Source organism: Lepus europaeus, chromosome 4 (genome assembly GCF_033115175.1).
Source record: "Lepus europaeus isolate LE1 chromosome 4, mLepTim1.pri, whole genome shotgun sequence".
Taxonomy (NCBI): Eukaryota; Metazoa; Chordata; class Mammalia; order Lagomorpha; family Leporidae; genus Lepus; species Lepus europaeus.
In genome coordinates, this window is record NC_084830.1 from 120,033,699 (window position 1) to 120,058,819 (window position 25,121).

Here is a 25,121-nt window from a genome sequence, read left to right on the forward strand (position 1 = left end):
CTTCCCACCCACAATCCTCCCCTTTCCCGCTCCCTCTCCCCTTCCAATCACATCATGATTCATTTTCAATTCTCTTTATATACAGAAGATCAGTTTAGTATATATTAGGTAACGATTTCAACAGTTTGCCCCCATATAGCAACACAAAGTGAAAAAAAATACTGTTGGAGTACTAGTTATAGCATTAAATAAGAGTGTACAGCACATTAAAGACAGAGATCCTACATAATATTTTTTTGAAAATTAATTTTCTATGCCATTTCCAATTAACACCAGGTTTTTTTTTTATTTCCAATTATCTTTATATACAGAAGATCGATTCAGTATATAATTAGTAAAGACCTCAACAGTTTGTACCCATGCAGAAACACAAAGTGTAAAAATACTGTTTCAGTACTAGTTATAGCATCACTTCACATTGGACAACACATTAAGCACAGATTGCACATGGGATGTAAGTACACAGTGACTCCTGTTGCTGACTTAACAATTTGACACTCCTGTTCATAAACCTCTACTCTTAAAAAGAGCACTATAACTGTGTCTTGTTCGGAGTATAAGGACAGAAGCCATATTTCAGCTGCAGGTCTAAGAGCTACCCAACCATCAGGTCCATCTGTGAAGAGAACCAACAAATAACCTGCCCCAAGAGGCAGTGAAGGGTATAGGGAGGACTGAGAAATACCTAATGGAAGCCCCCTTCTATGTGGTGAACTATCCCATTCCTAGCACAGAGCTTGATATCTACCAAGCCACCGTAAGCATTTATTGGGTAAAAGTGGATGGAGATAAAGAGCCAGACTGGACCTCTGCTCCCTTCTCATCTGCCCGATTTGAATTCTAGTGAGGTTTGCATTTCTGGGCAACTAGGTTAGGGTGTCAGAATCCAAAGCATCACCCAAGAACGACCAGGTAACAACAATGGGTCTTATAGATGCTGCCAGCCGTGCACCTGGCCTAAGAATCCCACTCCAGGGCACTCTGGGTCACGGGCGCCTGTGAACAGAAGCTGCCATCTCTCCTCCCCCTCCCAGGCCGTCATGTCCAGCGACTTCGCCATCTCCCGCTTCAGGTACCTCAAGAAGCTGCTGCTTGTGCACGGCCACTGGTGCTATTCCCGCCTGGCTAGAATGGTGGTGTACTACTTCTATAAGAACGTGGTGAGTAGCCCTGCAGGGCCATGGGAGTCCCCGACTCAGAGCCAGGCCTCTCTGCACAGGTGAACAGAGCACCTCAGCATAAGGAAGCAGTCAGGCCGACCTGGGTTTTAGGATTCTGAAGTTATCCTTTGCTCCTTCTGTGACCTTGGGAAAAACTACTTCTCGGGGGCTTCAGTTTCTTCTTTCATCACACGGGGGTAATACTTTGTATTTTTGTCAAATTGTTCAAATAAGGGGTAATATTGTATGAAAAGCCCCTCGCACATAGCCAGCAACATGAGTGGCTAAGAGCATGAACACCGGAGTCAGATACATTGGTTGAAATCTAAGGCTGCCATATCCAGAGATGTCCCTAAACCTCCATTTCACCATCTGTGAAATGAAAGTAGTAATGGTACCATTTTCACATATAAAGCATCTTCAAAAAGTTGGCCAAACTGCAAATTTTGGGGAAAAACATAGTCATCAAAAATATTTTCATCAGGCCGGCGCCGCGGCTCAATAGGCTAATCCTCCGCCTTGCGGCGCCGGCACACCGGGTTCTAGTCCCGGTCGGGGCACCGATCCTGTCCCGGTTGCCCCTCTTCCAGGCCAGCTCTCTGCTGTGGCCAGGGAGTGCAGTGGAGGATGGCCCAAGTGCTTGGGCCCTGCACTCCATGGGAGACCAGGAGAAGCACCTGGCTCCTGCCATTGGATCAGCGCGATGCACAGGTCGCAGCGCCAGCCGCGGCGGCCATTGGAGGGTGAACCAACAGCAAAAGGAAGACCTTTCTCTCTCTCTCACTATCCACTCTGCCTGTCAAAAAATAAAAATAAATAAATAAATTTTAAAAAAATTAATCAAAAGAAAATTCCATTTTTCCAAACTGAAGTTTAATATTTGCTTTGAGGATTGATTGAAAGCTTGTAGAGAAAGAGACTGTGTTATAATAATCCCTCTATAAAGTGAACCTTTCTTCAAATTTTTGTTTATTAAAGAAAGAGCTCCCATCTGCTGGTTCAATCCCCAGATGCCCACAATGGTCAAGAAGCTGGGGGCTGAAGCCATGAGCTTAATCCAAGTATCCCATTTGAGTGGCAGGAACCCAGTTACTGGAGCCATCATGGATGCCTCCCAGGTTCTAGATCAGCAAGCAGCTAGTCAGGTACTGGAGGTAGGCATCGAACTAGGCATTCCAGAGTGGAAGGGGGCTTCTTAAAGGGAATCTAACCACTACACTAAACACGCACTCGGCCATTATTGTTAGTCTTGTTGCTATTTCCCTTAGAGGTTAGTATCAGCAGCGTCATTTTCCAAGGAAGAAGATTTGAGTATTTAGTGTCTTAAGTTCCTCCCCAGACAGCCACTCCCACCCAAGCATTGTAGCCCGTGCCTTGGACGAGTGGAGGTGAAGGTGCCTCCCAGAACACAGGGCTTCACCCCAAGCCCTGCACGGCACTGCAGCACCACCAGCTTTCCTTATCCAAAGTTCCTGGGGGCACCACATTATCAAAGCTGTTGGCAACAATGCTTGGGTGAGGAGATCCTCAAGGTTGTCATCGTGCCCGACTCTTCCGTGTGACCTTTCTCTGAGCCTCATTTTGCTCATCAGTAACAGCAGTGAGACAGCATCCTCCCTGCCTCTAGAAATAGTAAAAGTGTCCAAGATCCAGAAAGCACACAGCACTACTCAAACGGTGGTATAAGGATAATGTTGTGTCTAAGGAACAGGTTGGCTTCTGTCTTCTTGATAAGGGCTGAAGGGAAGCTTGTGCCAAGTGAGGTCTTCAAACTGTCAGAGGCCCTTGTTTGAGAATCCCTTGCTTAACAGCTGGTCTAAGAAGTCACAGCATTGCTGCCCTGTGGGAGGGAATGAAGGGCCAAGCTTTTCACTACCTAGTTCAAGGACCTCGGAATAACGTTCAGGAGTCTCCAACTAGAATCTTACTCCTCTTAGCATAAAGCGGAAGAGAAACACATTAGTCAAGGCATTCCTACAAAATTGCATCGAGTTTTGTTTATTTATTGACTTATTTTGGTCTCTCGCTCCATTCTCCCAGTTATCTGTTCAATCTGAGAGTCACCCTTGCACAAAAAATTCAATGTCTATGTAAGTAAACAGTATGACAAACAACAGTGTAAATTCCTTCAACTGGATGGTAAGATTATCTCAGCAAGTCTATGCAAACAAGTCACTCCATTTGACTTGAAACTCACTCTAAGCATCAAAGACTGTTTACTTAGAATACAAAAAGCCCCTGGTTTGTTTGTTTTTGCATCTAAAGGAGTCATTTTTTGAATGAACACAGCCTCTTCTCAGCATTAAATTTGTGAAATAGAAAAGGAAACGTTTCCAGCTAGCCTTGCTTTAACGATCTTTCTCACCCAATGGCGTGCTCGCAGTTGCGATACTCAAGCTGCATTATCTGCTCCTTGCAATTAGAGGGTAGAGAACTATGACTTCTACATCCGCATCCAATTTCCGAGAGGATTAAAACACTGCCTGCTCTGAAATCTCAACAATGAATTAGTTACTGCGCTGGAACTTCTTGGGAGGAGGTAGGCATCCAACCTCAGAGATGCTGTTCCAGGGTTCAGTGCATTCCCTTCAAGATGCCAAGGTCCTAGCAGGACCTCAGGAGGAAGGAAGCACTCTGTGATAGCAAACTCCAGAGCAAGACTTCATTTACTGAAGCAATAATGAAGGCTGTGTGGCAGGAACAGTGCTGTGTATGAGTATAGAGCAGGAATGGAACCAGTCATGGTCGCTGTCCTCCTGAGGCTGACAGTCCACTGAGGGCTCAGCAAGTGTTTTCTGCAAATGGCTAGATAATAGAGGTTCACTGTGTAAAGATGGGATAGAGGAAGGCAGGAGGTTAAAGAGAAAGCACTTAGAAAAATAAGATGTTGCTTGGACCACTTTCTAGCTCTGAACCTAAGTATCTCAGCTGTAGAGTGGAGCTCCAATATGTAGTACACTGCATGGGTTCATTACCCTTGTCCAAAATGCTCGTGAATACCCCTTATGTGAAATTCTTGGGACCAGAAGCATTTGAGATTTGATGTATTTGTGGATTTGGGAATATCTGCAGACTCTACTGATTGATGCTCAAAAACCTTTGGATTTTAGAACAAATAAGATTTCTGGTTTAGGAATGCTCAACCTGTATTAACGTAATAAATATAATCTCACAAGCTTATTTGGACAAGTTATAGAGCACACTGCACAAATAATGCATTATGCACTGATAAACTATAACATGTATCACATGCCTATACACGTAGAAGCTCAAATAATGGTAATGTATCTTACTATTCATGTTAGTATTATCAATAGTACTAAAAAAAATAAACCCTTCACAATAACACCCACCCAGCAGTTAGGAAATGATGTGAAGTCAAATCTACTGAATTATTTCTTCAAGACCTCTCAGGTCTCTGTGCATTGCCTCCCTAGTCCTGACACCAGGACCACGTGCTTTCATAATCTGTGCCACATCAACAAACCACATCACAACATGGCCAATGGTAACAGTGACCCAGCCCACCTGCAGGTGGGGAGATGTGAAGTAGCAAAGAGCTTTAGGAAAACTGAAGTAGTATTTAGGCAAAAGATCTACTTACTTACCCTTCTGAGTTAGACAGCCATTTGCAAAGTATCCTGTGACAGGCAGTCGCCATAGTGGTTAACCTTGGTGGAGAGGGGCAGTGTTCAGCTGCCACTTGCGACACTGGTATCCCATACCAGAGTGCTGGTTCATGTCCTGGCGGCTCTGCTTCTGATCCAATTTCCTGCTAATGCAACGGGCAAATCAGTCGAAGAGACCTCAGTGCTTGGATCCTTTGCCACCCATGTGGGAGACCCAGATAGAGTTCTGGGCTCTTGGCTTAGGCCCTCCCAGCCCTGGGTGTTTCAATGATTTGCAGAGTGAACCAGCAGATGAAGACGTGTGTGTGGGAGTTTGTGTGTGTATCTGCCTTGCGCTCTCATACTCTGCCTTTCCAATAATTAAAGAAAAAAAAAAGCTACGTGCTGGGGCTGCCTACATCCCACGCTGAAGAGACTGATATCAGTTCCAGCGCCTCTGCTTCCTGCTAACATGCACCCTGGCCAGCAGAATTGATGCTTCAAATACTTGGGTCTCCGCTGTCCATCCAGGAGATTCAGATCCGGTTCCAAGATCCTGGCTGCTGTGGGCATCTGTAGAGTAAAACAGCAGATGGAACATCTGTGTTGTCTCAGTTTCAAATAAAAAAAAAAATGACAGAATATTACATCGGCACCAAGTACTGTCAGGCAAGCCTTCTAACGAGGTCATCTTCCCACCAGGTCCCCCCTCGTGGCTCAGTTTCTCTCCCAGCCTCTCCTCTATGCCAGCCCTTTCTGTTGCTTTCATGTGTCCCCAGCCACGCTCCAAGCACTGTTATCCCCCCTCTGAGTGCTGACAAAATGAAGTTCAGAGAAGTTAAGCTGTTTGCCCAACGTCACAGAGCTAGTACAGGACAGAAGTGGGAACTCTGTCTGCCCAGTGGCCCCTTGTCTGCTCATTTAATCGCCCCCTTCAGCTATGGAAGAACATGACTAATAGTTGACATCCTAACAGCAGCCAGCCACTGCTCTAGGGATCAGAGTCCTCTTGGTCCTTCCAAGACCTGCCTGTGAGAACGGAGGAAAACCCAGTCCCCAGGGTGGAGGGGACCTGCGGGAGCGCTCAGCGGGCGTCTGCTCTGTCCACAGTGCTACGTCACGCTGCTCTTCTGGTACCAGTTCTTCTGTGGGTTCTCTGGCTCCACCATGATCGACTACTGGCAGCTGATCTTCTTCAACCTCTTCTTTACCTCCCTGCCGCCCCTCATCTTCGGAATCCTCGATAAAGACGTCTCTGCAGAGACGCTGCTGGCGCTGCCCGAGCTCTACAAGAGCGGCCAGAACTCCGAGGTAAGAGGCTTGCGCAGGCGCGGAGCGGTGGCCACGGCTCCTCCCGGGCCCCCCTTCCCCACCCCCCACCCCTCACCCCCGAGGTTCTTGACTAATCCTTCTCTAGTTTCCTGGCCCATTTGTTGCTGAGGGTGTTGAAGCAGACCCATGAGTATTTTTAATCATTTGTTCGTTAGATCCTATGTTAATACACCACTGCGCTGGCGGAAGGGGACAAGGGTATATGTAAGATCCCATCCCCCTCCGCAGGCCCCAGTCTTGAGGTGCATTGACAGAGAGCCCAGGCCCAGGGTGAGAAGGCCCTGGTAGTAACCACCAGCATGCTCATCAGGGGTCAGCCACTATGTACTGGTTTCTACTGCATATCAGGAAAGGTAAAACCTGGAACTCAAGATTATGTGGGGGCTCCAACTGATTTGAATCTAATGAACTTTTAAGAATGCCTCACAAGTCATCAAGCAACTTGCAAGAAGGCCCAGAGAGGCCACACCACAGCCCCATGTGATTTTTTTTAAAGATTTATTTATTTGAGAGGCAGATTTACAGACAGAATGATGGAGAGGCATGAAAGAAGTCTTCTATCCACTGGTTCACTTCCCAAATGGGAAAGTGCTATGGCCTGGGAAAGCAGTAGAGGATGGCCCCTGCATGCATGTGGGAGATAGGGAAGGAGCTCCTGGCTTCAGAGGGGCACAGCTCCAGCCATTTTGGCCATTTGGGAAGTGAACCAGCAGAACTCTCTCTACCTTTCAAATAAATAAATAAATCTTTAAAAAGAAAAAAGGGATGCTGAGCACCTTGAAAGGGAGCTCTGTGAAAAGGGACTTACAAAGCCCAGGATTATCTTTGCATCTGGGAAAGGAGGACAAAGCAAGTGTGGTGTTTGAGAGCTCGTGACTGTGGACAGGCAACAGAGACCCAAGCCCAGTCCCAATCCAAAGCTGAAGAGGTCAGGAAGGCAGCAGTGCGACAAAGAGACATGCTGGTGCCCTATGTGGATGTTGGCTTCTTCTCATTTTACCCTTCCAGTAGGCACTCCTGCTATATAGCCTGTTGCTGGAACATCTACCATTAACAAAAGTCAATGTGGCAAAACAGTCACTGAGCATCCCATATGGGTGTAGGCGGGCTCAAAACCCAGCCCTGGCTCCTGCCCTCATCTTCCTGCTGTAATGCAGACCCTGGGAGGCAGCCATGACCACTGCTGGCGAGGTTCCAGCCACCTCCATGGGAGGCCTGCACTGAGTTCCCAGTCCCTGCCGCACTGAATCTGTGGTCGGAATTCTTAATCTCTGGCTAACAAAACATATAATAAAATTTGTGGAAAACAAAACACAAAATGTTTCCCTTTTCCCTGGGAAGGCAAACGGAGTGAACCACAAGATAAGGTTTGTCTCTGAAGCCACTCAGCTCCTTGTCGGAAGCTCATCATCCTGGCTGTGCTTGGGATCTCCCTTGCAGAGTCAATTAGAAACCTTAGTATCTCTACACCTGCCAAGTTTGTAGTAGCAATAGATGTAAAGCATAATAATAATTACTATGGTACTAAAACACAATTACATTTAGTCCTCTTGCACCCCAAGAATATAGGTGGCTTTGATTTTACCCCAATATTATGGAAGAGAAAACCAGTATTTAGAGTTCAGTAATTTTCTTTTTTAACTTTATGTATTTATATGAAAGGCAGATAAATCTTCCATGTACTGGTTGACTCTGCAAACGCCTATAACAGCAAGGACTGAGCCCAGCTGAAGCCCTAAGCCCACAACTCCATCTGGATCTCCCACCCACATAGGTGGCAGACACAGAAGTATTTTGGGCCATCTTCCACTGATTTCTCTCAACATGTTAGGTGGGTTGGAAACAGAACAGCTAGAACTCAAACCCGGCACTCCAATGTGAGATACAGGAATGGGATGTAGAAGTCCTAAGTGGTGGCTTCACCCCTGGTACCACAGCGCCCGCTGGGGTTCAGTCATGTGCGTAAGGTGACATAGTGAGAGACAGAGCTGGGACTTGGGCCTAGTCTGTGTTCTCCATCACTCCGTTCTGTTGCAACTGCAGTAAGAGACACTGTGAGTGCCACGTTGTGTTCCATAGCCACACACAAAGGTGCCTGCGGAGCACTTTGATGGCTCACTTTGATGATGGTAAGCGTGGCTGTGCTCTCTCCTCGCAGTGCTACACTGTGTCGACGTTCTGGATCTCCATGGTGGACGCTTTCTACCAAAGCCTGGTCTGTTTCTTCATTCCTTACCTGGTAAGTCATTTAGTCATATTGTAACTGTGCACATTGCATGCGGGGCTGCTCCTGTTCATAGGAAAGCCCTCATTGGTCATGTCTTTCTGGATACTTGTGTAGTGAAGCCTCACGTGAACTGGCCTGCAGCCTGCATCCAACCCAAGGTCTTTGCGAAGTCAGAGCATTTTACCCCAAGAATTTATCATTTCTGGTGACCTTTGAAAAACAAAAAGCTACCCTGACACTGGGTCCCTTTTCCCTCAGGGCAAAGATCCAGCACATGTTCTCCAATTTGCCCAGCCCCTCCCAAGTACTACTTTCTGCCTGACCATTGAAGGTGTTTGAACTTGGATCCTTTGATTTATATTGATTTGTGCTTGTAAGCTCAAAGCAGCAAGCATTTAGGCTGCAAGTTCTGATCATCAGAAATGACTTACTAGCTTAGATATACAGCAGTTACATAAGAGCAAAGGCTGCCGTCCACGCTCTGGGTAGCCAGCTTCAATAGTGAGAAGCCAGGCATACCCCTCCTCAACAAGGGACCAAAATACAGTGCAATTGTTGCCCAATCAGTGCTGGGGCACAGCGGGGAGGGGTAGGCATCCTGTGCTTTGTTCTGCAGTACTCTGCCCAGCCAGGGCTATGCTGTCTTTTTCTTCAGCCCTCCATGTGCTAACAGACCTACCGAGGACTATCTGGAGCTCTGCAAACCCACCCTCGTCACACTTTCAGACCTTGGCCTTGAGTGCATTTGCCTTCTCTTTTCAAGTAATTAACTCCTTTCACCGTAACTGCAGCTGATACATCCTCCATTCTGTGTTCCTAGGATGCCTGCTACTGGCCTCCACAATAGCATTGACCCCTGCCAAATAGATGGCAAATTCCTCAAGCATAAAGAAGTATCCTCAGCTATTGGCACAGCACCCAGAGAGCACTCACTCCATCCTGTGTTCAGCCATCCCACACTGGTTTTTCAGCCCCCATCCTAGCCGCCTTAGGCAAACATGTTTTTTGAATATCATAGTCCTGTCAACTATTCATTTTAGTTAGTTCCTTGGGTCAGTTTCACATAGATGGCAGTGGGATTCCTCTTCTCTCCCTGATACTTTATATTCATTGCTCCCATGAGCACATCTCACAATTCCCACCTCTTCCTCTGCAGACCTACCAGGGCTCCGATATTGATGTCTTTACCTTTGGGACCCCGATCAACACTGTCTCCCTCACCACAATCCTCCTGCACCAGGCAATGGAAATGAAGACCTGGGTAAGGGTCCCAGAGCCCCTTTGGCTTAAAAATTGCATTCCTATCCATTGACTACATTTAGTTATCTGTGTTGTCTCGCTCCATTCTATAGATCCATTGGGTGTCCCACTTGTATAGGGAGCCAAGAGGTAAAGTTGGTAGAATTCTTCACCTCAATTTGCTTAGCATCTAATCAGGATGATCAAACTAGCATCCCAAATTAGTTGCAAAATGAATGATGTTGCTAAAGAAAACATTGGGCAGACCATACTAGCGGCTGCGTTAGGCAGGAATGCTCCCCATTTAATTTGGAAGTGAAATAATAGATTACTGCCTCCAGGTCACTACAACCCAAACATATCCAAATATCACATTTTGATTCCTAAAAAGGCACTGCTGGCATATTTATTGAATTCTTCTAAAGCAAAGAGCTTAACATTATATCCTGGGCACCTGTTTGCATGATTTACACATATGATCTCCTTTAGCCTCTAAGAGCTTTTTGTGTTAGACAAATAATAGATATTAAGTTTGAGACAAAATGTTATATGTAGATCAAAATATATAACAGAAAGATTCAAATAACCTATCCATCACCTCATTTTTTGTGATGGGAACATTAAAAATTTATTTTCATCATTTTGAAGTATATATCATTATGAACTCTGGCATCCACACAGTATAAGAGATCACTAAAATTTATTGCTCCATCTTATTTCCATTATACCTATTTAGAGATCGATAAAATAAAGGTGAGAAACTTTCCCCAGTAGTTCAAGATAAAATCAAGTTTGGAACCCTGCCAATCTAATAGTGTGAAAAGATAAGGAGACCATATTCCAGAAAGATTGATCCTTTAGCCCAACTGCGATGACTCTTTTTGGAAGCCTATGTATTAAAAATTTGGAGAAGTGCCCCAAGTCAGCCCAACATGTTCGTACATTCTGCAGTGAAACTTCTGCTCCCACCTCCCACCGTGACCATCATAAGCTAAACCAAGCTGTGACCAGCTGGGCAGTGCTTGTAAGAAGACCCATGGGACATTCTGGGTCATTGAGTTCCCATTTTGAAAACCCCTTCTGCTCCAACAAATGCCAGTGACAGAGCAGATGGAACCAAGTGATAAAACCAAGAAAGGCACAGCCAAGTTTAAGTACAGGATAAACTTCATGGACCTCTGACACCAGACGAGGCTGCAGCGCAAGGGGATCAAATCAGGTGCGAGTGTACCACTAGGCAGGCTGAGAAAGAAAAGGATGCCTATCAGTGCCATGGGCAGACTTGGGACCCATTTACTACTGCATTCAAATTACTCCACTTACGAGAGTGAGCTCAAGAAAAACATGACAACAAAAGCTTGGAGTTTATCCGAAGCTAGAAGCAAGGGAAGCACGAAGTTAAAGATGTATACTAGGATCTGAGCCAAGCGAAGGCAACATTTCGAGCTCTTAAGAAATGAAAGATCATCATTGACATTACATATGCCATTTTTGAGATCCATTTTAGATCAGACAGCATAAAAGAAAACTGTCAAATTGGGAACTCTTCCAGAATGCCACACAAATATGAAAAATTAAAAGGATGGGTGGATAGAATAAATAACCCCAGCCTGCACAGATCACAGGAGAAGAAAAGTAATGGTAGTGAAGCAATTTCTGAAGACAGAATCATTGAGCATAAAAATTATTCAAAATAAATTCGGCTCTATGGCCTGGGTGTTTCATACTGAAATGGCACTAAGTAAAAAGACACAAGGATGATCTTCAAGGCTCGCAGAGGCTATGAACAAGTTACCTTGACAATTAAAAGAGGCCATTAAACCATTGACTATAATGTAAATTAAAAGTGTGTTATCTCAGAAAATATCAAATTGAAAGACATTTTAAAAAGACAATGGAGTAATTATCTTCAAAGACCTTGCAGATCCTCACTAACAGAATCAATTACTTCAGCAAAGAAAAGCAAAGAAATCTAAGAAACATGCTGGTATGCAACTGATATTTTGTTAAATCCTTGATCATAGATAGAATGGAAATATAACTTTACCTACATGTTTCCATATGAGAATTCATTTATTTAGTGCCTTAAAAACTTAAGGTCTGGAGCTGCTGTTGTAGCATAGTGTGTAAAGCTGCCACCTGCAATGCCAGCATCCCATATGGGCACTTGTTTGAGCCTAGCTGCTCCGCTTCCAATCCAGCTCCATAGTAATGCACCTGGGAAAAGTAGCAAAGGATGGCCCCAGTGTTTGTGACCCTGTCACCTATACAGGAGACCCTGAAGAAGCTCCTGGCTTCAACCTGGCCATTGTGGCCATCTGGGGAGTTAACCACGGGTAGAAGATTGCTCTGTCTCTCTCCCATTCTCTCTAAATTTAAAGAAAACAAGCTTAAGGTTTATCACTAAAGGAGTGAGGAAAACAGAGATGTTGGAAACTCTGCAGGCTACAGGGAAGATCAAAAAAGATAAAAGCAAAGAAAATGAAAGGAAAAATGCAAAATAATATATTCAAAATAATATATTCAAAATAATTCAAACATCAGTATTTTTAAATAGAATCAATTTCGCTTTTAACAACAAAATCTAAAGCAAATTATCATACTGAATTTTTTTTCATCTAGGGAATACAGACCTCTATGAAAACCTGATATACTCATAGATGAAATTAATTTTAGTGGACAGGGCAAAATTGATTAAATGGTAACATTTGATCTAATATATAAAACGCTGCTCAGCGTGGATGCTGGGCCTAGCCGTGAAGTCTCTGATCCAAGTGTCTGCTTTTAAGTCCTGGCTCCACTCAAAATTACAGTCTTCTGGCTAATATGTACCACAGGAGGCACCCAGAGATGGCCAACGTTGTTCGTCCCTGCCACTTGTATGTTAGACCTACAGAGTTCCTGGCTCCTGGTTTCTTCCCAGCCCAGTCCCAGACATTTGAGGAGTGAATCAGCAGACCAGAGAACTCTCTTGCAATTAAAAAAAAAAAAAATTAAGCCTATCATTTACCAAACAGCAAGATCAAAGTCACAATCACAAAGGAATTTGAAAAAGAGTTTTGCAGACCACGTTCTCTGATAACAAGGCATTTAAATTAGAAACAAGCAGTAAAATGGTAGCCAATAAAACCCAACACTCTTGGAGATTTCTGAGTCCAAGATTGATAATACTCTTGGCTTACTCAGTCTAACTGGAATTACGGAACATGTTATGACAGCTAGAATACTTGGATAACGAAATCAGAGAGACAGCCATTGATGCTCAAAGAAAGGTATTATGGCATTCCATTTTGCGTCTACGTATGAGAAAAGGAAATAGCCCAAGTTTTTTTTTCCAGTAGAGTACATAAATAAATCCTTCCTGGATCAAGAAACCTTTATCCTAAGTCTCACATTCTGCCTAATTTCTTGAGGACAATAAGCATCACATACTCAAAAATGGAGCTTACAAAAAAATAACTCATGAACAAGGAGGATCAAAAAAACATTGCATCATGAGAATTATCAGATATATACTACAGAAAAGCTATGTAAAGAAATCGAGAAAAAGTTGTAAGATAGCTTGAAAAATTGGTAAGCTATACAAATAAGCCTTATTTTATTTGAAAAGATACCAAATAGAACATTAAGAAACATGTACTATAAGTTTCAATGGTTGGCTTGATAGGAAATTGGAAACATTAGTGAACAGAAGTGAACCAGAGTCTAAAACAGGGGAAATAATGAAAATAAAAGATGTACAAAGAAATATAGAAGACATAGAAGAATGACAGCTGGAAAGACCTAATGTGCATTTGATTAGAATCTCAAATAGCACTAAGGAAATGAAACAAGCAATATCTGACAGGATGAAAGTTATCAATATACAGATTCAAGATCATAAAAGGATAAATCCACATTATTCTATTATTAGCAAACAAAAAGGATTTAAGTCACAAAAGCAGGCATTTTTTAAATTATGAAAGGCAGCGAGCCAGAGACGGTCCATGCACTAGTTCACTCCACCAACACCTGCAACAACCCAGAACCTGGAACTCAGTACAGGTCTCCCAGATGAGTGGCAGGGACCCAACTACTTGAGCTATCACCTTAATTTCCAGGAAGCTGGATCAGAAGCAGGGTAGCTGAAACTTGATCCAGGCATTATATGGTATGCAGGCATTGCAGGTGATGACTTTATCACTAACAGCATCTGGGGCAGGTATGTGGCACAGCAGGTAAAGATTTTCTTCTGGCGGGCGCTGTGGCTCAACAGGCTAATCCTCCGCCTTGCGGCGCCGGCACACCGGGTTCTAGTCCCGGTTGCCCCTCTTCCAGGCCAGCTCTCTGCTGTGGCCAGGGAGTGCAGTGGAGGATGGCCCAAGTGCTTGGGCCCTGCACCCCATGGGAGACCAGGAGAAGCACCTGGCTCCTGCCATCGGAACAGCGCGGTGCGCCGGCCGCAGCGCGCTACCACAGTGGCCATTGGAGGGGGAACCAACGGCAAAAGGAAGACCTTCCTCTCTGTCTCTCTCTCACTGTCCACTCTGCCTGTCAAAAAAAAAAAAAAAAGATTTTCTTCTAAGGAGTAACACACAAAGAGATTGCTTAACTTCTCAATAGCAATAATGGAAGCCGGAAGACAGTGCAATGTATCTCAGATAGGCTCCAAGAAAACAACCCAAATGAGGATTTCATATCCATTGAAACATTGTTCGAGAATATGTCACCACAAAAGCAAATTTCTAAAGGATGTACTTGAAGCACAAATAAAGATGTCAGATGGAAGGGCCATAGTGCAACGAGGAATGAAGGCATGAAAAATCCTAAACAGCTAAAACATCTTCATGAATATTGGCCATGTTAAACAGTAACAATGACTTACTTAAGTGATTTTCAAAGATGATAGAATTACAGTATCAGTGTAAGCAGCTAAAAATATGCAATGAAAAAAATCTGATTTAAAAATAGCCAAATGAGGGGAATACACACAAATGATCTACAGTATGTATAAAAAAATCAACACCCCTAGTCATCAGGAAACTGCAAAGTAAAGTACAGTGAGACATCATCATACCCAGTTAGAATGGTTTTGTCAAAAAAAAATAAATAACAAATGTTGTCAAGAACAGAGAAAGGGGATGTGAATGTAAATTAGTACCACCATTAGGGCAAAGGGTATAGACGTTTCTCAGAAAAGCAAACAAAACTAAAGCTATCATATAATCCAGCTATCTCACTACTGCAGATATATCAAAGCATGGAGCAAATAGCTACCTGCATTCCTGTGTGCATTGCACCACTATTCACCGTGGCCAGCATATTAGCTCAACCATAATATCTATCAATGGGTAAATAAAGATAATGTAGACTATGTACACTGGTATGTTATCCAGACAATTGCTGGACAGGACATGGAGAAAAGGGAACAGTTTCACACAGCTAGTGAGAATGTAAATTAATGTAGCCACTGTGAAAACCAATAGGGAGGTTCCTGACAAAACTAAAAATGAAACCACCCTATGATGCAGGGATCCCACTAGTGGATGTCTGTCAAAAGGAAACGAAACTTCTCTGTCCCAGAAACATCACCACATGCAACTTTACGGTAGCACAACTCACAATAGCCCAGAAATGCAAACAACCTGTCTTTATCCATTAGTAAATGGATAAAGAAAATGTGGTGTATGTACATGATCAAATACTACTCAGCCATAAAAAAAGAATCTTGTCATTTCTGACACCATGGATGAAGCTGAAGGTCATTACCTGAAGTGGAATAAGCCAAGCACAGAAAGATGAGGTTTGCTCCTACGTACAATCTCAAGAAGCTGATCTCACTGAGGTTGAGTGTCATGGTGGGTGCCAGAAGTTGGGCAGGGGAATGCAAGCAGGAGTAAACATTCCTATTGTGCTATAGGTAGACACATACTGTCTACTGTCCTTTTTTTGTTTGTTTGTTTTGAAGGAAATAAGCAAGTATTTGGAGCATGTTCACCCTAAAGAAACATTAAGTGACTAAGGAAATAGATGTGTTTACCTTGATTGGGTAATGTACACATCCCATGATACCAAATAAATTTTCATGTTATCAAAAATTTTAAATGAAGCCATTGCCATAAGCCAGGTGACCAGATGGCCCAGTCGCAGGTGTCCGCTCCACCTCCACCCTAACAGGATTTGCTGCTCTTATTCCTCTGCCCCTGCAGAGGTATGATGGGATCTGCTCCCTGCACACATGTCCTCCACTCTCAGCACGGCCCGTCGGGCTTCCCCCACCCAACAATAATTTAAATTTTTTAAGGAAAGGTTTATTAATTTTTAAGGTTTCAAATGACCTTTCTTGGACAATGGAATTAAAATTAGGAGTTTACTTTTTTTGCAGCACATTGTTTCTGGCACCAATCTTTCATGATCAACAGGAAAGGTGTATGATGAAAGAGCAGTGCTGGGATGTCAAAACTTCTTTTGTGCCAAAATAAATAAATTCATACTCTTTATCTCCCTCTTGACAAAGTTTGTGAAAAATGGGATGAACAGTTAAAATAGGATAAAGGTCTTGGGCATTTCAAAAAGAGGGAATGATCCTCACAAACTTGACACAATACTGAGTCAACTCCCAAAGAACAGAGACGGATGTCTAACTCCCCAATGTAGAGAGAGAAAATCAAGTTATGCAAGACAGTCAACAGTGTCAAAGACAAGAGCGGAGAAAGAGAAGCACAAAACAGCCAAAGACGGACCAGAGAAATGAACACTACGCTGCTTTGAAAATAAGCCCTTGCCCCATCAGGGAAAAATAGGCTCACCACACGTATCACACCGAGGGGGATAGAGAAAAGCCACACAAAGTGTCCTTTTTCTCTAACCTTTAGAAATAAGCTATATAGGAAGTTTAGATTAGTGGAAAAACTGCAAAGAACAGCATGGACATCACTCCCCATGTCACAGGTGAGACAGAAGTTGTGTGTGGGGGGGGGGAGGCAGCCACTTGGCTATTCTTTAAACTGCCCTTTTTACAATGCTTCTCCGCATGTTGGGTTTAAAAACATAGTAATATTTCAAGGGAGCCTGGTAGTGTGAATGCCACCTCCTGAGTTATCTGCACTTTCCACAACCCTTCCTCCTCCTTTCTCCACAGACCGTCATCCATGGCCTCGTCCTGCTAGGCAGCTTCCTCATGTACTTCGTGGTGTCCCTGCTGTACAATGCCGTCTGTGTCACCTGCAACAGCCCCACCAATCCATACTGGGTGATGGAAAGGCAGCTGGCAAACCCTACGTTCTACCTCGTCTGCTTCCTCACACCTGCCGCGGCTCTTCTCCCAAGGTTTGAGCGCTATGGCTATTTCTAGAATTTCCAGTCTCCTGTTAATGAGCTGTTTTCATCCCCCAGTTGTTTACTCCCGATGGAGTCCTTGAGGCTACTGTTCCCAAGACAGGGGAGAAAGACCCATGAACCCAGGGACAGAGCCTATGGACACTGGTCTCAGCTCAGTCACAGGGCACCCGAGTCTCCAAACCTGGGATAGCTTCAGCGGTGACCTCTGTGAAATCGGAGTAAAAATTCCTAACCTCCCCCCTATCATTGCCACGGGAAAGGTTGAAGCATTATGGAGCTTTACCATATCCCAGAAATTTCAATTTTGCCTGCATAGTCTACTAGTCAGTTTAATCTGTTTAAAACACACACACTTAATATACGAAACCCGTGTTAGCCAAGTAACTCCTCCATGTTCGTGCGATGTCTCTGCCACCTTCAACCTCAACTCTTTTCACCTTTTCCAGATAACAGCCTTTGCACCAACCGAGCCTTGCCTTCCATGGAACTTGCTCTGGTACACGCTCTGCCCTCTGGCCTTTCACTTTACCTCTCCTGTCAGCTCCAAATTAAGCACAGGTGTGTTTCTAGTCCCACTTGTGCATGGGGAAAAAGTCTCAAGAGGCACCAGAACGTGCCCACAAGTTCACCACAGTCGGAAGAGTGAGATGCTCCCCGTGCCGGGGCCAGCATCCTGCTGTCCAGCTTAGGCTCTCCAGTCTAAGCAGTTGGTGAATCTGATGACGATGTGCCCACACGCGAGATTTCACTGCCCTCCCTTCTCTAGTCTCGTCACTTTGGACACTGAAATCTGGCCACTTTATCATAATAAGCTGTGATCAACACTTCCACATGGCACAGAACTCTGGGTGTCCCAGGATTAGGCAGAGAGCACCTACAGCGACCCTGGGTCCTTGAGTAAGCTTGGTGCTAGTCAGTCAATTCTGGCATCTGTTTCCTTCTCCTGAGCCTCCTCTCAACACTGACGTCTGCTGCAGAGTCCAAGGATGAAAATACCAAGCTGGGAGATAGCATTGCCCTGAAGAATTGAGAGTGCAAAGCAGTTACAAACACAAGGGGCAGCATTGTGGCACAGCATGTTAAGCCACCACCTGTGATACTCACCCTCGACATCACAATGCCCATTCGAGTCCCAGCTGTTTTTCTGATGTGGCTCCCTGCTAATGCACCTAGCAAAGCAGTGGAAGATGGCCCATGTACTTAGGCTCCTGCCACCCCCATTGGAGATCTGGCTAGTGTTCCACCCTTCAGCCTGGCAGCCAGTTGAAGTGGCTATAGACATCTGGGGAGTGAAACAGAGGATAGAAGTTCTCTCTCTAGCTCTCCCTCCCTTTCATTCTACCTTTCAAATGAAGTAAGTCTTAAAACTCAAGCCTCAGGGTGCATATGTCCCTCTCCACCCCATCTTTACCTTCTCCAACTCTACCCCTAGGAAGGAGGGCCCTGGCAGGGGCCATGCAAATCATGCTGACAATGCAAAGGGCCATCTAAGGTGTGGGTTATTTCTGTCCCCACTTGGGAAGTGAAGCATGTTGCAATCACCACTGGCCCAGCACTACACTCCTCTGTTCTTCATCTTATTTGGGGTACGGAAGGAGTCATATCCTTTATCTCTGCTTAAAGTAACGTCCTTGGAGCAAAGGTCAGTGAGGCTGAGGCAGCCATTTGATGGGGATCTTGGAGAAGCAGGCAAGACTGTGGGTACATGGTTTGAAAAGCTAGGCATGCCCCATTCCAGCTGTGGAACAGATGTGGGGATATTGGGAAAAATTAGCAGTTATGTGATAGTTGCTGTAACATATAAGTTAAATCTTTGCTTATTCTATAGTAAAATAAAGTTATATTGCCTTTCTCAGTGAACAGAATTGAATAGAAAAGTGATTTTCTCTGTTAGTAAAATGATTAATACTTCTACAGATTATTGACTGTAACCATGAGCAATTGCTGTTGGTATATAGAAATCTACAAGATATGGTGTTTGCTGTAGAAAACTGTGTGTGTACACTTAAAGCTATAAGCTGCATTTATTGTAATAGAGATCGATGTTGCTCATCAAGCTTATGATAATTAGCCCACTAACCATGACCTCAGTTAAGCTTGGTCTAATTAATGCAATCAATATAAAAGGACAGCACAAAACTCTTAAACTAGAAACAGCGGTATTTGTAAATTATCTTAGCTGAGACAAAAGTACCCAACACACTGATGATAAAGCACAGCCTCTTGACTAGCTGCAATGTAGTATAACAGTCTCTGGAAAGGCCGCCGAAGCCAAGAGAAGGGTGCCAAGCACAGTCCTGTGTTTTGGTTTTTTTCCCTACATTTCCTCCTTTCTGTCCTTCGCTTGACGTGGTGCATGTTCAACCTTGGTCCTAGGTTTACTGATCTAATTTTAGGTTTCCGCCATAACAATGGCCATCACTATTGTGGATTTAGAAATCATTTTTAGCCAATCAATCTTCACTCTAAATTCCCAAGCCAATCCCCTTTTCTGACATCCAGGCACATCTTTCTAATGACGTATTCGTTATCTGCACCGGGAAGATTAAGGATGCGGAAAATGAGACGTCTCTAACTTACTTCATGATTCCATCCTGCGTCACCACCCACCTTCTCAGAAACCTGCTCCTTTCAGCTTCCACCCCAGGACCAACGGAGACCTATGGGAGCCACTCTTCATATTACCTGTATCTTTTACTTTTTTTTTTTTAAACAGGCAGAAACTGAGAGAAGGGTCTTCCTTCCGTTGGTTCACCCCCCAAATGGCCGCCATGGCTGGCACTGCGCCGATCCAAAGCCAGGAGCCAGGTGTTTTTCCTGGTCTCCCACGTGGGTGCAGGGGCCCAAACACCTGGGCCATCCTCCACTGCCTTCCCGGGCCACATCTTGCCTATCACCAAGTTCCGGCACTTCCACCTACTACGGATTTCTGAAACCCGTCTTCTATCTCCACTTCTACAGCTGTCACCACAAACAGGCTATAACCCTTTCACCCTAAATTACTACAGTTGTCTACTACTTGGTCATTTATCGTTGTCCACTATAAAGATGTGCTCATCTTGCCTATTTATCACTATCTGAGGGCTTTCCAATACCTATACAGGAAATCATAAAAACAGAACTGTGGCCCACTGTCCTAACGTCTCTGTTCCACCCACACCCTCTGGGTCCTAATTTCCCTACTCTACGTTTTACCCATTGCAGCCGAGTTTGGGTTCTCACCCACTTTGCCTACCGACCTCCATCAACCTCAGTCCTCAGCTTAAGTATATCTTTCTCAAGGAAGACATTCCAGATAAGAGTAGGTGTTCAAAAATCTCTTTTGCCCCACCCATTTATAACTAGCAGTGTCTGTCTTGTTCACAGCTTACTCCCTTAGGTACTGGCCCCTCGGGGACACTTGGGTAGTATTTGTTGGTAGCAGGGAGAAGAGATTTCAAGTAAGATTCCAGTTTCCAGGCAGAAGTCCAGTCTGTCCAAAACTTTCTACCCCATTGGGTGAGTTGAGGAAAAAATTGGAAAGATTCCAAGAGATCTCCTATAGCCCTCAGAGATCCATTACATACAATGGAAGAATGAGGGCCTCTCTATTTCTAAAAATCTAAAAAAGATGATCCTTCAAAGAGACCTTAGATCTTGAGGAAACTAAAACCCAGAGATGGGGTGGCAGTTGTCCAGTGTCCCATGCCTTCTCCACATAGCTGTATGTACCTTCTCACCCCTTCCTCTGCCTCAACTGCAAGCAGCAAGGGGATTCCAGCACAGATAGAAACTCCCGAATCCAGAGTCTATCACAGGCTACCTGCAGCTCAGCACAAAGAACCCTGGGTTGGTCAACAGGGAGATCTCTTCTTATGAGACCACGGGAATATCACCTCATCACTCCGGCAAGTAGTAATAAAACAGTGACACTGTCAACTCAGCATGGCACACGGATCCAAGGGAATACAGATTTAATAACTACTATACAGTGAAGCTCCAGCGAGTTGTCTGTCTAAATTAGAGTAGCACTGAAACAGCAAGGACTGCCCTGTGCATCACAGATAAGAAACAAGGCCCGGGATCTGGAGTCCAAGTTCTGACCACAGGTTGACCACTCCATCTCTCCGCATCTGCACAGAGAAGGGAAACCTAAGTACGGTCACATGCGGCCTAACAAGGGAGATACATAGTGAGAACTGTATTGTTAGGCAATCTGTCATTGCACCAACATCATAGAGTATTCTTAAACTATGAGGATGCAGCATCACAAAGCCTATCATCTTTTGGGGCCATGATCCATCATTGTGCAATTATGCAGCACATGGTTATACCAATCGCATAGGGTTACTGGGAGAATGAAGTGAGTTCATACACAAAGCACTCAGAATAACCCTCATACATAATGTTAGCTAGGTCATTTTGTTGTTGTTCAGCACCCCAACATCAGAGGTACCCAAGCATACCTTTGATAAGCATCATGAGTACAAGGATAAAGAACTTGGCTTAGAGGTGGAGACTTGGATTCTCAGGCCCCTTTCAATGCGAACATTCCAAAAACCAGCTCATATTTTTATTTTTCTATTTTCTCTCAGGTACTTTTTCCTGTCTCTACAAGGAACCTATGGGAAGTCTCCGATCACAAAAGCTCAGAAAATTGACAAACTGCCCACCGACAAAAGAAACCTAGAAATTCAGAGTTGGAGAAGCAAACAGAGACCTGTCACTATCCCTAAAGTGGCTCGGCCCACCCAGCATCCAGTGCCCCCTGTCCCAGAACAGAGCTTCCGAACCAGCACTCCAAAGAGCCCTCCCAAGCAGAAGCACATCGAGGACTGGGTGTTCCACGGACAGAGAGGCAGCACGGCACACACGACAGATGACCCATGCTCGGGGGACTCCTCAGCCAAACCCTCCTCTGGGGAGCACCTGCTGGGGCCTAACAGGACAGTGCTTCCCGGAGCCTACTTGGCCGGACAGACTGGTAGGTCCCGGCACTCCAGCAGGAGCAGCCATCGCCGATCCCAGAGTTCCCTGACCATATGAGGGGAATGAAGACAACTTGACAAGTTCAAAAGAGGCCACCCAATCACTGCTCTGGGTAACTCATGACCCCTCCTCTTCACAGAGGAGAGAACATGCTAGTCTGGTTTCTTCCCACTGGGCTGGACTTCCTTCTAGGAAGCCCTTGCCGCAAGGCGTTTTGACAAAGTAGAATGGGAAAACTCAAGGGCCTCTAGTTTTCTCCAGCTGCCAGGCAGCAGCACATCTTGCAAAGCACAGAGTTTTTAATAAGGAGGCTCTGTTTCTGTGGCATTGAGTTCTCACATTTTTGATACAAAATCCATGTTTCTGACAGTTTCTACCATACAGCCTGTAACTCAACGCAACCAGACCACATGTTTGCATGAAGTCTATCAACCTAGTCAACATCTCAGGGTACAGAAGTTTCCAGGCTTGTCAACCCATCACCTCACCCCCTCAGTGCCAAGAATTCAAGTTTCTGAGCCACCTGTGCTCACAGGGCCTCCTTGCAGTCGTGGTCAAGTTGGGTCTGCTGTTTGTCTCTGGGCAAAGAAAAACTACATCTAAAGAGGAAAGTTAGGTATGAACTCTGACATGTCAGAGTGGGAGCATCACAGCTGGTCTAAGAGGCAGCAACAGCAAGTATAGTACAGGGAATGGGTACACCAAACAGTCCTGTTTGACCTAGTGGACCATATGTCCCACAATCTGAAGAATCTGCCAAGAGGACACAGGCAGCATTCTTGTTGAAAGCTATTTTATTTTATTTATTTTTAATTAAGATTGCCATCTTCCACTCCTAAGAAAGCTCTACGGCCAGGAGATCTTAGCGCATCTGCACCCAGAATAGGACTGTATGATATAGTAACTCTAAGTCCCCCCCCCAAAAAAAAGACACCTTAAAGCATTAAACCTCATTCATTCAAGTTACCCCAGAATACTACCACGTGGAAGCCACTGGTACATGCTTAAATTAAATTGAGTCAGAGGAAGTCTCAGTTCACAGGGAAAAGGAGGATCAGAGACATCTCATCTCATCCATAGAAGTCATAAATGCAAACTGTGTAAAAGAATTCCAACATTGTATAAATAAGCAAATGAATAATTCTATATGCTATCAAAAGAAACAGAGTTTGACCAAGCAGCCTAGCCCTAGGCTTCTTTAAGGGAAGTCAGAAACAGTTTCCTGAGCCCTCCTATCTTAAGCGAATGCCTGTACATTAGGCAAGAAGCATAGGGACTCATGCTACAGGAGTGACAAGGCTTGAAGCCCAAGAATCATTGCCACCAGCTGTGAGTTGGCCTATCACTCGAGTACTTCCTCAGCCAAGTTGAGCCCTAGATGCTCAACAACCAAGGCAGCCACTGGCAGATTGAACTGGCCCTTTGACCATCCTCCTAGAAAACCTGGAAGGCAGAGGTCGTTGGGATTATCATCCCAAAGTCAATAAACTAGCTCTCTGACCACTGTGCCACATAGTCATGCTGGCACCTGTCAGGGGAAGCCTTCATGAGAATTGCTGAAGGAGGGGCAGCTAAGTACACCTGGCAAAGCAGCTACGATGTGAATGTTTCCAAGTAAGGGGATTCAGGCAAAAGTTGGAGCTCAGAGCCCTCCTTCGACTTTTTCCTGTACAAATGGGATGTTTTAGGACAGAGGATGGACTCAAGAGATTTAAGTGTGAGTCTTTGCTCTGCCCCCATGCTCTCTCTTAGGATCCAGGAGCACTGAAGTAGAACATCACACCTGCAAATTAGCTTAGAACTGCCCTACCTCCCAGGCTTGACATAGGATCAAGTCAAAATTACATAAAATCCAATGGTGAAAATCCTTCGAAAGCTGTAAAACCTTCAGTAATAACACTATACACTTTCACCTGAGAGCTAAGAAGAAAAGAACTTCTCGGAAAAGTAAAAGAATGCCTGATGTCTGGGCCTAAGTGCTCAACTATATCTAATATTCCAATGCTGCTTTTTGCATACAGTCCTAGGACTGGGACTTGTTCGTTTTTATAAATCCTGTATCCTGGGAAAGTGGTACAACTGGTCAGCTACGCTTGCCCATTTTTGTAAACCAAATCAACTATGACCATCCTAAGTACCATCTTACTCAGGGAAAAATTAAAACAATTTCCCTGTAACCATGCTCGTGATTATGCTCAGTACGTTTTTATACTTTTGTGATCTTATTGTTTTTAAGGAGAAAAAAAAAATAAACATGGTTTTCCATAGCTGCCTGCCCATTTGAAGTTATTATTCTCTCTTGAAGTCATTATCACTGGTTCTGAGTATTTTTTCGTACATTCCTCCATTTTCCTGTGCATTCATTTACATGTCAATTTATCTGTCCAGTAAGATTCTGTTAAGACCCTACTTGATGCCTGGAGATGTGATAGGGGTAGAGAGGAAATCAATCCCTGTCTTAGAGCTCCGAGCTTTGTCGGACACCTCCCCAAGCACACGGCATCCAGAACAAGCAGGGGTCTTGAAGGTGTTCATTAAAGCGCATGTTATTAAAACACTATCCTTCGATTTTAAAAACTTTTGCAACTAAATTTCTTACTGTTTCCCATTAACTTTAAGTCCTCTGGTATTCAGCCAAGGATAAGAGTGTGCTACAATAAAAAGGCTAAAGAATTAGAGGTTGCACACACCATCTGCAAATCTAACGTGGCTACTCTTCCTGGAGACGGATACCAAACTCCAAACGAAGATTGCTTTAGGTGCTCTCTGCAAAAATTATCAGTGGAGTGCCTGCTGTTCACAACAGTGGTACACAGCAAGATGTAACTAAGGAACAAAAATAGGACCCGCTCCTGCCCTCAAGGGACTGATGATTTATAAGGAGAAACAGGTGATAGTCAAGGAAACCAAGGAATGTGCTTTTCTGCACAGTAATAGGAAGAAGAATAGAAAGGAAGGCAGGAGGGCGGAGCTCAGCATGGTCAGAGAAGGCCTCTCCAAGGAGACATTTCAGCAGACACGGTAACCCTCCTGGGGAGTTAAGTACAAAACCCCTGAAAAGGGAACATGAATTGGTATGTTTGATGCTAAGAAAGGCGCTCTGTATGGCTAGAACCCAGCAAACAAAACGAGATGATGTTAGCCCTGACAAGTTACTGACCTACGCGTACATCACGCACGCCTCACAGTAACCCCACCAGGTACGGCTATGATGCTCCCCTATTTCTGTTAGCTTCTGCTGCATCACAAACCACCCCAAACCTTAGG

The 25,121-nt window shown here is 44.5% G+C and overlaps 1 protein-coding gene across 1 annotated transcript in view; it reads left to right on the plus strand.

Moving 5' to 3' along the window:
- The window catches only part of ATP10B (ATPase phospholipid transporting 10B (putative)), a 111,395-nt gene extending 89,484 nt beyond the window's left edge, over positions 1 to 21,911 (plus strand). Inside the window, exons 17-22 of the mRNA XM_062189682.1 lie at positions 1,035 to 1,160; positions 5,879 to 6,079; positions 8,259 to 8,339; positions 9,484 to 9,588; positions 16,687 to 16,874; positions 21,461 to 21,911. Of these exons, the coding sequence (XP_062045666.1) occupies positions 1,035 to 1,160; positions 5,879 to 6,079; positions 8,259 to 8,339; positions 9,484 to 9,588; positions 16,687 to 16,874; positions 21,461 to 21,911 (1,152 nt within the window). The remainder of the gene's footprint in view (positions 1 to 1,034; positions 1,161 to 5,878; positions 6,080 to 8,258; positions 8,340 to 9,483; positions 9,589 to 16,686; positions 16,875 to 21,460) is intronic.
- The last annotated feature ends 3,210 nt before the right edge of the window (positions 21,912 to 25,121 follow it).